This window comes from Poecilia formosa, unplaced genomic scaffold (assembly GCF_000485575.1).
Source record: "Poecilia formosa unplaced genomic scaffold, Poecilia_formosa-5.1.2 Scaffold98, whole genome shotgun sequence".
Taxonomy (NCBI): domain Eukaryota; kingdom Metazoa; phylum Chordata; class Actinopteri; order Cyprinodontiformes; family Poeciliidae; genus Poecilia; species Poecilia formosa.
This window is the reverse complement of record NW_006800037.1, coordinates 1,046,685-1,059,171: the sequence shown is the minus strand read 5'-3', so window position 1 is coordinate 1,059,171 and position 12,487 is coordinate 1,046,685. Positions and strand designations below refer to the sequence as shown.

Below are 12,487 nucleotides of genomic sequence, written 5' to 3'. Positions count from 1 at the left end.
GAGCTAACTAGCCCTCCTCGCGAAGGAAGAGAAAAGACGACGTCATAGGGTCCTCAGAAGTTCTGGTGCCCCCCAATAATGCCTGATTTTTTTTTCACATTCTTTTCATTTCTGACGGTGTTGACAAAAACTAGGGACAAATTTCAATGGAGTTGGGAAATATCTACAAAATATTTTTAATTAAATTTATCGATACTTTTATAATTATTTATATGACTACTTATACTTAATTGTCATAATATATAATTTTAGTATTTCTTTAATTGTTTTAAAACTATTATAATGTGTTGAGTTCTGCTCCTGGACAAGGGATTTTGCAGGCATCATCCACCAACTACAATGTTTAAAATAAAAAAAATATTCAGCAAACACAAGAAAAATATACATTGTTGTGCTCACGTGACCCAGGTTAGTTGAGTCAGATATTTGAAAAAAATATATTTTGTGTATATGTTACACAAAATATACACAATTTGGTGTTTTTGGTGCTTTATCCATAGGACCTGTTTTGTCCCTATTCTCAAGAATCACTGGACTTCATATATATATATATATATATATATATATATATATATATGTGTGTGTGTAAATATATTGCAAATAAAGTATTTTTGTTAAACTAGACATCACTGGTGTCTTGGTATTGCAGTGTGGATCGCTCTTTCTGTGGAATTTGCAGGAGAACTATCCAGATCTTTGTCTTCACTACTTTCTAGTTCCTCAGTGGATTTTGTTCTGATGAAGAAAATATACAAAAAACTGAGTATGTCCCGAAACCAAGATACAAAGTTATCAATTCAGTCTGAGGATGATAGAAAAATAACTCAACATCAGTTGAGCATTTTTTTGTCAAGTTTCCTTTGAAATTAATTGAATCTGGAGAAAATAACTTAAAGAGATTCATACGTTTTTTCGGTGAAGCGTGATTGGACCGAATCTGGAGTCTCGTAATCATTATAAGTAGATAGAGTACTGTCAGAAGAAGGATATACCCAGACCCCGACACTAACTTCTGCATCCTGTGACTTTGTGCTGGAGCTAGTGACAAAAAGAAACATGAGTCAGCATACACTGCAATAGCACCAATAGAATTACAAATGATTAAAATTAAAACTTGACTGAAATTGTATTTTACCTCTTTTCTGTCACTGGGGCTGACGAAATTGAAAACTCGACAACATCTTGATTGAAATGGGTCTTATTTTTCTTTTTCTTCAGAACACATGAACTTCGTCAGACAGTGGTGAGTCTCATAACTTACAACCATTTCTGTGTGATGTATCTGCTCTGGCAAACATACCTTCTTATAAGGAACACAGAGCCACCAGGAGGTTTTGGGAAATGGTGCATTTGTCTGCAAGCTGATATTAGCAATAAAAGGTTAAATAGGTGAATGTATTTGGTCTCCTAAGAACAATGGACAGTGAATTTCACATTTTAATTATAAAATTGAACAAGTCAAGATGGTCATAAAATGCTAAAAGTATTTTTTTTTATTTGCAGGAAAATAAAATAACATGAAAAATCATCAGAGAACAAGTTAGGATTGTCATAATACATTAAGTACTACCTGTTCTGCAGAGAAGAGATTTTATCATCTCCACATGCATCCGTTTGACGTTTTTTCTGTTTAAAAGTTGGGAAAACAGGTTTGTAACTAGGATAATCTTATCTTGTCACAAAAAAAAGTTGCAACAAGTACAAATGAATTCAGATCAAATCAAGTGTAAATCAGGGATTTAAGTCAAATCAGCAGATAATCAACACCTGGAATCAGGTCTATACCTTCCGTCGTTTAAAGGGGATGCAAAACATCTTCGCACTCTGTGCTGCTGAGCAACATAGCTAGTAGCTCATGGTCGATTCAAGCAAGTACTTCTCCATTATGCAACGTCGAAAGAGAGTTTGCAGATATTTGTTTAGACATTCACCGACTGCAGAAAATTCATCCGAGTGACATCATGTGGAATCTCTCCAGGCTGCAACGACCTGCCAACGCGGTTCAAAAATAAACACATATTGTCAACAGTTTCTCCTCATTTAGTCATACAGTGGTCTTGCTTGATTTTGTAATCAATATTTTATTCATTAATGGGCATAAACTGGACAAACATAGAACTGGTATAATTCTGGGCTTCATTCGAATGACCAACAGTGCTGAATTTGTGTTATTCCATACTTGGGTGGTTTGGATTGATAAGCACTTCATTTAGGTGAAAATTCTAGTATTTGACAGTAATTGCCTAAATAGATTACCAAGGGATAATTTCAGCTATTGCAGATTTTTTTGCAGAAAGGGCCAAAGTATGCTTTTCAATACATGCTAAAAACATCCGACTCTTATTGAGGGGGATGTAGCAGGATTAGTGAGTCAGTCTGAGTCAGTTCGGGAATTTCAATAAAATCAATCTTGAAGCTGCTTCACTTACCAGGGTCAGTAACCATGGTAACGTATGCAGTTTTTTTTAAACTGCTGGGTCTAAAAAACACCATTTTAGGTCATTTTTCTAATTCAGAGCTGGGCCAAATCTATATGTATTCATCCGTTGGTGGTATTGACACAACAGGACAGAGCCAGCATGCTGAGCTAGGCTCATTGTTTCTGCACGAAAAGTTGAAGGCAAAAAAAAAAAAAAAGAGGACTGAAAAGAAAGACCTTGCTCAAGATTTGTAAATGTGAAATTGCTTCAATGGATTACAAAGCACTTAATGAATTTTGGCCTAAATGTATTTCAGAGGTACTGGTCAGGTATAAAAAATGTACATCACTGAGATCATCAGATACCTGTTCACTCAGTGTTTCCTGGACCATAATTAAACCTGGACCATAAGGAAGGTGCTCTTTATACCTTCCTTCCTGAAACCAACTCCGTGAAAACCTACTTGGTAGAAAATGTTGGTCTGTTGAAATCTGAACTGCAAATCTTTCTGTTTACCACAAGTAAACGGAAAGATTCCCTCCATCTTTTTCTGTTATGTACCATTTAGCATATGTTTGTATTTCCACATAATGTTACTTTTATATGGCACTTAATTTTTTATTTTCTAAAATCAAAATTTCCAAAGTATTATGTGTTTCTAATGTGTCTTATTGCCTGTTTTTCTTTGAAAGCATCATGAATTACCCTGAACAAAGCTTAAGACATAAACTAAAATGAAGATTAATACAATAAATTAAAATTAAAAGAAATGGAGAACAGACATTAATGCAGTAAAGTAGTGGGTTCAGTTCAAAGTAAAGCAAATACATTTTTTAATATCTTCTGGGAGAACAGTAGAGCTTCAAATCACAACAAGCAAGCAATTTAAAACTGCAAAACCAAAATAAGCAAAATACACTGTATTAATACGAATAATTAATTAATGTTAAATGTTGACTCCTTTAGATCTGTTGCAATGAAGCAGCTATGCAAACCTTTCTGTACTGCCATGTTCCTATTAATTTCTCTGAAAAATGCTGACGGGCTTCTCCTTCACTTGGATCTTCTCTCTCTGAAACATACGTTAATGTTTTTGTTTTTCTACCTTTACATTCATAAAACGTCTGTCTTTTTTTTTAAATCTTTGAACAGAAGAGTTGCTTGTGGTCTCTGAAAGCCTAGGTGTAGTCATTGATTTGTTTTGCATTTTCAAAAAAAAAAAAAAAATTCACAGTATGCAGCAGAAATTGACTACTCTGACTTGACTTGTGTAGGGATGATTGTGGGGAGGAGGGGATGGCAGGTATGTTTGTTGCTCCTGCGTTTCTTTAAAATAATGAAAACGTGGTCTTAGCGTGGTGTTATGCATATTTCATATGGTTTTGGTGCCAGAGTGACTCCTGCACGGTAATCCATCACAACCTTTACTCCAGCCGGCATTGAGAAAGTGAAGTGCTGCATGAAGGATGTGAAAAAGAGGAAAAGTTCCATCCTGGCCAGGTTTTCTCCCAGACACACACGCTTTCCTGAGACAGAAAAATTAGAGAGGCGGTGCTGGTGTCAGTACACAATCTTCTAAAATTAATAGAAAACCCAAATCACTCTACGGAACATTTATGCCCTTCTCAGTTTCCAGCAATATAAATTATAAAACATACAAACTTAGTGCATGATGAAAAGTACAATCATTACAATCATCAAATGATCTTTGAGGATGTTTGAGCAGCAATTAAGTATCTGAATAATGGGTTGGGCAAACATGTCTTTACAACTTTGCAGTTGTGCTGTAATTTTTCCATTTGTAGGTGATGGGCGGATAGTTTTCTATGAATTGTTGAGAGTTTAGGATAAAACCTAACCCTGCTTTAAACCTCTTCACAGCTTTAACCTGTATTCACTGTCTTCACCTTTTTTGCATATATTTTTAATAATGGTTATCCCAGTAAAAGGGGCTGAATGAAAATGCACACCACTTTTGACATTTCTACATTTAAATATGACTACACAAAATATATATATTTATTTACAATAATATGCCATATTTGTCAATCTGTCATATAGGAATTCCAATAAGAAACATTGAGGTTTGTGCTTGTAAAAAAAGATAATGCATGTTATAGGGTATAAAATGCCCTATAACATGCATTATAGGGTATGAAACACAATGTGTGGCTGTTTAGACTTCTTACCAGCAGAGAAAGGGATGAAAGCTGTTTTTTTTGCAAACTTGCCCTCCTGGTTCAGGAAGTGTCCCGGGTTAAAGGTGAAAGGTGTTTCCCATTCTTTCCTATCAAACAGCACTGAAGCTATATTCGGGATTATCAGCACTTCCTGTTGAATATGAAATGAAAGTATTTACACCATAAGGGTTGTAACATAAAATTTCACTACAGCCTTTTGGGAAGTTACCTTTGGGATGGTGTAACCTCCTAGCTGGACTTCTTTGTTGGTAGAGTGTGGCAAGGCGAGAGGGGCTATGTTGCCCATCCTGAGGATCTCGTGGATTACGGCATCTGTGTAGGGAAGGTTGGTACGATCCTCCATAGACAGCTGTCTGGACTGTCCGATTACTCTGTCTATTTCTGCTTGGACCTTCTCTGTGCAAATAAAATTCACATTCAGGTTGTTGGATGTAACTTTCGGAAACTCAGCAACATAGAAACTCAGGGACTTAGGGTGTTTGTGTGTTACTAATGGATCATTATTTGGATGAGTTTTTGCACCTTGGATTTCAGGGTATTTAGCCATGTAGAGAAATGCCCATCGCAGGGTGGTGGATGTGGTTTCCGATCCAGCCACAAACAGATCCAGGACACACATGATCAAATTTTCTTCATCAAATGTGTTGTCATTCTGCGGTTTATTCTGTGGACATATGTGGGGAAAAAAACAACAAGAGTACAGCAACATCCACCCAGATCAAACTTGTATCTTTAATTTTAGGAATGTACAAGTGAGCTGTTTGAAATCTGGAACATGATTAAATTGCAGGTTGCAGTCTGGCAATGCTCAAAGTTATGGTGACACGTTTAAAAGTAGATCTGTGCTCCTGCACTAGGACTGATTGCTACAACAAATGTATTTATCAGTCACCGTTTCAATCTCCTGCAGGTAGCAGTCGATGTAATCTTTGCTGTTTGAGGGATCCCAGTTCTTCTTGTGCTGGTTCAGCTCTTCTCCTATGAACTTCTTCACGTCGTCCCAGATCTGCTTGACGGTCTGATGTGGACCTGGCAACAATCTCATCAGCAGAGTAAAGGAATTGTAGAGCTGAACAGAAGAATAGATTGAAAGGACAGACTGGGCTAATTAATATCAGGACTAATAGGAAGTGGTAGACGTTATAGCTGACTTTTGCTGACCATCATTAAAATGTTACTACACTATTTTCTCTTTCTCGTGTTCATCCCTGCAGCTGTAGGCACACTTACAGCATGTGCAATTGCATATACGTATCAGTAACATACTACCACTCGTATAATTACTACTACTAACTAGAATGTGTTACCTGTACTCAGTCTTGGTAGGTAACATTTGCATTTCATCAGCAGCTTTAAAACGAAGTACCTGTGCCCAAATGGAAGCTTCAATCTGGAGTGCCTTGTCAAACAGCAGCATCAGTTTCATGAACTTCTCATCCCCGTACTCAAAGCGGTGACCAAAGACCAGCTGGCAGATGATGTTGGAGACAGCATTGTTGATAACGAGGTGTGGATTCACAGGCTTTCCTTCAGAATTTAGCAGAAAAAATGTCAAGTGAATAGAGCAGCTGACCCTTGTGAAACTGTCTCCGAACGCTAAATGGGTTACCTTTATACCCTCGGATCTCTTCTGCGCAATGTGTGAATTCATCCAGGATGACAGGCTCAAGAGACTTCTTCCCGAACCCAAAGTATTTGAGGGTTGAAAGTGCAAAGCGTCTCTGCTGTTTCCAAATGTTTCCATTGCTGAATATAACACCTGATGACAAAGAAAAAGGTAATATTACTACTACTATTACTAATAATAGTGATAATAATAATAGTGATAATAATAATAATAATAATAATAATAATAATAATAATAATAATAATAATAATAATAATGATCATTATTATTATTATTTGTGAAACTTTGATGAATGCTTTGTATTTATTTGATCCAATTTTACAACACATAATATACATATGTTTTTGGTGAGTATTAAGAATTGCAATTGTGCACATTCATGCCTAATTTTAAGGATCCTTATCCTACCTAATCCGCCTCCTATTTCGTCCTGCAAAGCAAGTTCGGGGCGGTCCACCATGCTGTCTCCATTTACAACCAAACCTTCCTTCAAAGCATCAAATCCATTTAACACCACTGCCCAGTTCTGACCAAATCTTAGACTGTATACATCTCCATAAGTCCTTGCCAGCTGGGTAAGAGGGAAACAAACAAATAATACTTGTTAAACTAGCACTGTTTGGTTACAGTCTAAGATTATTCCATACCTCAATCAGCTTCTCATGGGGCTTGCTTTGGTCCCATGTAAATATGTTTCCCACAATTGGTAGAGCTCTGGGTCCTGGAGGGAAGCCAAGTGGTCGGCGGTTTTTAACATAATCCGCAGTGATGATGAAAACCACTGCAAACAGCAGCAGACTCTTTAAATCCCAATCAACAAAGAAACCAAATATGGAAAAAAACAAATTCATTCTGCCAACGTGGACGGTCAGTAAGATTTTAACTTGTTTCCAAGTAAAAAAGATTATATTGTGTGAAGAAGAAAACTTTCTGCTCTGTACTGTCTGTAAAGGTACAGATCAATATGTGTTGACTCTGTGGAAATAAATTACTTATTACATCGGACTCTGATCTCTATGTGCTTTATGTAGAAAGTAAAGGTGTCACACTGTAGTAATTGATTAACTTTAATGTATGTATTGACTTAGAATAAAATTTCATTTTTTTTTATTGTCGATCAAAAATGTAGAGTTCATAGAGAGAGTGGATTCAGATTTTTGCTGTGAAGTCAAATCTCCAGCTTCAAAGTTCCCTTGTCTAAGAAGGTTTAGTCATCATTTCTCTAGTGAGTTGTTTTTAGGTCTAAGCATGTCATGATGAAAAGGCAGAAGAACCAGGAACCCAGCTTGTGTGCAATTCAGCAGAGGTGTCTTGCAAGATGCTCAGAGATTGACAAGAAGCATTCAAAGTTTTGTAAGCGTTATAAATGCAATGAATTATGAATAAACAAACCACATTCTCTATGATTTTTCTTAATATTTACTAGATTATTATAAAAACAATACTTAGTTTAAACACTTCATAGTTTTACTTCCCTTCAAAACAATTTCACTCATAATTTCACTCCATTGTCACTCATAATATTTGCTACTGTACTACCACTTTATAACGCACGATGGCAGCAGTAAGCTTGTTCTTGACCATGTATGCTTGCTTTTTCTTTTCTTTTTTTTTTTGCCGAAGGATAATTTTAAAAGTTGACTGTAAATAATGTGTATGTCCCTGTGAATCTGTTTAGTTTATTGCTGACTGATTTCACTAAATAATAATAATAATTAAGTAAACAACCAAGAAGCACTGAAAGTTTTTTTTGAAAATACCGGAACCGGAAACGTAGTGTTTGTTTTCAACAACCGCCGGCTAGTTGATTTGACCTGAGGTGTCCTTTGACAGGCAATCAAGAATACAACATTCAAATATGGTTTTCGGGCAGAAGACAGTCGTGAAGGGAGAACCCGAGGATGTTAGTAATCATTTCTTATTAAGAACATCGCTGATGACTTTTTGTACAAATGTAACTATCCACAGCCAAGATAGCTAGCTTCAATGCTAACATCAACGTTAGCCAATGCTAACGCTGATATTAGTGCCCTTTACTTAATATTAAGTTCGGGCTCATTGATGCGAAAACATTCTAGGCCAATACGAGTATAAACTGGACGTCTCTGAAAAATGTATTTATTATAGAGAAAGGTTTGCAGATCTGGACAAAAATGTTAGGTGATGAATGGAAGTGAATGATGCCATTGATTTGATTCTGTCTGTTTCAGGAGGAAGAGGAGGAGATGGTGGTGAGTCAGCAGCATTTATCTTTGAGTTGTTTTTATCTAAGTGCCACTTAGGATTTTCAGACCTTTTTAAAATGTATTTATTTACCATGCGCGAAGGCATAAACAAACACAGAGATAGGATTATCTGCTTTATTGTTTATATTTTTGCTGCCTTCGTGCAGAGAGACCTCCATATATTCCACCAGAAATAGCCTTGTCACAGGCATTCATTACGTTTAATTACATGGTTTTTCTGATATCCATAACTGAAATATTTTTATATATAAATAAACTAATTGCGTCGCTAATTAACTACGCCTCGTTTATTTATTTATCATAAATAGATTTTTTTTTTCGAAACCAATGATAACAGACAGCTTTATAGTTACGATTTTGAAAAAGGCGCGCGGCCGGGATCGCGCTCTTATAGCATCGTCGGTGCGGATCGCGCTCTCCTCCTTTCACTCGAGCTTGACGATTTGGAAGATGTTCTTGCAGAACAGGCTCATAGTAGATACTGGCATTTACATGATTTTCGGATAATACTGCTGCACCAAGGTTATCTTGGTAAAAACCAGCCTCTTGTTCCACGCTGTTTGCTTCCTACAGGGGGTCTGGACACCTAGCTATTGAGGCGTGGTCTCGGTTGAAGCTTTAAACTTTTCACAGTCCCTAATGTTTGTCCGTGATATATTATATTCAATGCGCCAGTTTGATGCTTTGAGGCTTAATCACTAATAATTGATTATAGCCAGCATTGCATAGCTTGTTTTAACACCAAGCCAATAGCGGATTACCTAATTAGAATTTAATTGCAGTACAAAAAAAAGCATATAATTTCTATCAATTAAAATTCCAATTGATTTGATCCCGACTTCCTTGTTGCATCAAGGAAAGAAGTAAATGCTAACATCTGTACAATTATGAAATGCTCCAGATTTATATACACTGTTGTTACAGGACCCTCTAGAGACCTTGCGTCAGAAGTGTGAGGAGACAAAGCACTGCGTTCACACCCGGGAACGTTTGGAGCTGTGCGAGACCAGAGTTGGCTCTCGGTCCCAGACACAGGAGGATTGTACTGAGGAATTGTTTGACTTCCTCCATGCTCGGGACCATTGCGTAAGTACATTGACCAGCAAGATGATTAAATAAAATGAATACATTGGCTTAATCCTTAAGTTGGAATTTTAGTATGACTAATGTCAGTCTGTGGCTTTCACCAAAACAAAGCGATTCAAGTTTTGCCTTCCTTCTTCCAAGAGAAAGTAAATGAAGCAATGGTTAAAGGTTAAAATAGATTGAGGTAATTAGAGGAGATGAAAGTGTAGAGGCTGAATCATTCTGCCAGAACAAGACCCTTCTGCCTTACAGACATTCTTGTTATGGATGTTTTATTTCCTTCAAATCGTTTAAGAAAGTTATGTGTTCCTTGCAATGAGTATAGCTTTGTTGTTCAGACTAAATTTTCTGCCTCCTCTCTCTATAGGTGTCTCACAAACTGTTCCATTCTATCAAATGAAGTCCGTCTTGGCTGGACCACTCACTGACAACATTCTTCAAAAATCGTATTACCAGGACGACGGGGTTTCAAACTCGTCCATGTATTGCTGCGTGTTGTAATGTTAAAATGTATGTTATCTTAAGTATATGAAAAAAAATGTTCAACAGTTTATTGTGGTTCAATATGTCAATAAAGTGACTTAGAAACACAAATTCTACATATGTACTTTTTTGCCAATGTTATGCATGTTAACATAATTTGTGTGTATGACCTTATGTATATGTCATCTCAAAATTTCTTGATTATGCAACCAACAATAGGGAGATTAGCAGGTTGCTCTTGACTTTTGAGAAAAGGTCAATGTGATTAGTGATTTCTATACAATAATGAACTCATCAAAAGTTTTCCGTAAAAGGTTTTAAATGTTTTCACCTGATGTAATACAAGCAGTATTATGTTCCTGAAGGGCTTTAGTGTTTGTCTAATATAAAACAACAATTATTATTGATCGTAGGATGCCAAACAAAAGACCAAACATTAAAAACATACTAGTCATACAAAAGGAAATCAAAAAATAACCACAACTCTTTTCTATCAAGGATCAAAAGTTCAAAATCCTGTAACCAAATGAATATTTTTGTATTTGAAAGTTTTGATGCAGTCAGTAATAAAATATATTTTGATACAGTCAAGATTGAGTGACTCAGAAATCACCCAAAAAATAAGACCAGGAAATAAAAATAATGTGCCTGTTTTAAATTTCAATATAGCAGAAGGATCACATGTCAAAAAAAAAGTATATTCTTGTCAATAATCGGTGCAAAAGCTTTTTTAGCATTACAAGAATGAAACCCTTATAATTGCTGACCATCTTCTTCCATGGTATTTTTGATAATTCAGCTTTTGGTTTCATGTCTCTGAGGATGGAAGGGCTCCTTACCATTGCCCTAATGTTGAGCTACCTGCACAGACGATCAGTTTCAGGACTGTGCTGGGCTCTCAAACATTTAATACTACTCCCACATATTGATACAATTAATATCTGGTAAATTTATTCTACCATGGGTATTTTACATCTAACTATGAAGATGTCAATTCATGAAGTACACAAATAATTGTCATTTTAAATTTGAATTCATTAAAAACCATTTATAATTATTTTAGTATTTAGTGAAATACTAAATTGTGAAAGAAAATAGTTTCTCAAATCCAAACATCTGATTGGTTAACCTGCTCAGCGGTTTAGGTATAGACCAATCACCTGTCGTTAATCTTATTATGTGACTTTTATTGTGAAAAGCTTACCTATCACAATAATCTGTTTGGGAAAATACTTAAGATTTCAAAACATTAAAATGGCATTATTATTTTTTCTGAATTTATAACGTTAATCGTCTTTCATGTAAATATATTTCTCCGACTCATCTATTTATTATTTAATTGTGCCTCCAACTCCCCATTTTCACAATCCGTTATTGAATGCAGTAGTTGCGCCCCCTGCTGGAAAGAGTTAAATCCTATATAAATACAAGCCGTGTAGAAATTGGTTAGTTTGAGCAAATCTTTGAGGGTTGCGGTCAATCAAAAGGCAGGAAGTTCCTGGAGGATTTATGATAATAAAGAGCTAACCACGCCCCTTTAGCGCGTGAAACAAAAGGTCCAGTGGACTCACGATAAGCTATCTGCTAGCTCCGGTTAGCCTGTCTCTGCACCCGAAAGGGAGAGGATGGAAACTCTGAAAGACTTGGTAAGGGGAGTGAAGGTGGACAGCCAGGCAGCGGTTCTGTTGACCTCTGCTGCCTGCGGGGTGGGTGCCCTGCTGATGGTGGTGCGCACCGTTAGCGAGCACCGGGCAGTGAAGAACAAGATCCAAAGAGCCAGGAGCAGGAGGACCGAGAGCCTGCAGCGAGCTGAGCAGGAGGTGCTCCGGTACAAACAGTCGGTAAGAGGTCGGGATCGGAATGTATGAAACATGTGGAAGCACATTTAATTTATTAATAATTTTCTTCTGTTTCACATACTAGAAGAATATACAATTGGCACTTGTTGACATAATGCATGTGCAAACTTTGAACCCTGATGTTGCAATCTGTCATTGACAGCGGGAGACTTCTAATTTTTGAAAACACAAATCTGTGAATATCAGACATAGTGACTCCAGGTGACGCTAAAATAATTACACTGCTGGGTTAAAATAACTTTCTTCCTTATAAATTTTTTTAGGATTTTTTTTTTGGGAGGAGGCCTGAGGGGGTTACACTTAAATTGTTCAGCTTACTAAGCAAACTTTTTATATCAGATGAGGATAACCTGAGAAGATAAAGCTATTTTCAAATCATGATTTCACTGAGGAGGGGAAAAACTAATTAAAGCAACCTGGCCTTATGTGACAATATAACTCACACATCCTTACACACACAGATATAAATCACAGGTCTTATATGTGTGATTTATGACATTTTTCGGATTCAATTTGACCAACAACACCCAGACTGTATTACACCCAGTAATACAGTCTGGGTGTT

At 36.5% G+C, this 12,487-nt stretch overlaps 4 protein-coding genes across 4 annotated transcripts in view; 2 read left to right on the top strand and 2 right to left on the bottom strand.

Moving 5' to 3' along the window:
• Positions 1–3,132, bottom strand: part of LOC103142574 (ubiquitin carboxyl-terminal hydrolase 37-like) — an 8,888-nt gene extending 5,756 nt beyond the window's left edge. The window contains exons 1-5 of the mRNA XM_016674662.1: positions 1,786–3,132; positions 1,571–1,626; positions 1,301–1,361; positions 1,136–1,212; positions 907–1,038 (exon numbers count right to left, since the gene is read on the bottom strand). Coding sequence (XP_016530148.1) covers positions 907–1,038; positions 1,136–1,212; positions 1,301–1,361; positions 1,571–1,626; positions 1,786–1,815 — 356 coding nt within the window. The 5' untranslated portion in view covers positions 1,816–3,132. The remainder of the gene's footprint in view (positions 1–906; positions 1,039–1,135; positions 1,213–1,300; positions 1,362–1,570; positions 1,627–1,785) is intronic.
• Positions 3,133–3,236: 104 nt separating this feature from the next.
• On the bottom strand, positions 3,237–7,278 carry LOC103142573 (cytochrome P450 2J6-like). Its single transcript, XM_007558700.2, has 9 exons — positions 6,896–7,278; positions 6,657–6,819; positions 6,231–6,380; positions 5,988–6,148; positions 5,514–5,690; positions 5,144–5,285; positions 4,830–5,017; positions 4,610–4,751; positions 3,237–3,946 (listed from the first exon to the last, which is right to left on the bottom strand). The coding sequence occupies exons 1-9, from the start codon at positions 7,097–7,099 to the stop codon at positions 3,771–3,773; spliced, it is 1,503 nt and encodes a 500-aa protein (XP_007558762.1). The 5' UTR covers positions 7,100–7,278; the 3' UTR covers positions 3,237–3,770.
• Positions 7,279–8,012: 734 nt separating this feature from the next.
• uqcrh (ubiquinol-cytochrome c reductase hinge protein) lies at positions 8,013–10,174 on the top strand. Its single transcript, XM_007558699.2, has 4 exons — positions 8,013–8,151; positions 8,459–8,479; positions 9,419–9,580; positions 9,948–10,174. Exons 1-4 carry the CDS (start codon positions 8,107–8,109, stop codon positions 9,978–9,980), a joined length of 261 nt encoding a protein of 86 aa, XP_007558761.1. The 5' UTR covers positions 8,013–8,106; the 3' UTR covers positions 9,981–10,174.
• A 1,224-nt stretch (positions 10,175–11,398) lies between these two features.
• Positions 11,399–12,487, top strand: part of faah (fatty acid amide hydrolase) — a 10,919-nt gene continuing 9,830 nt past the window's right edge. Inside the window, exon 1 of the mRNA XM_007558697.2 lies at positions 11,399–11,904. Coding sequence (XP_007558759.1) covers positions 11,689–11,904 — 216 coding nt within the window. The 5' untranslated portion in view covers positions 11,399–11,688. The remainder of the gene's footprint in view (positions 11,905–12,487) is intronic.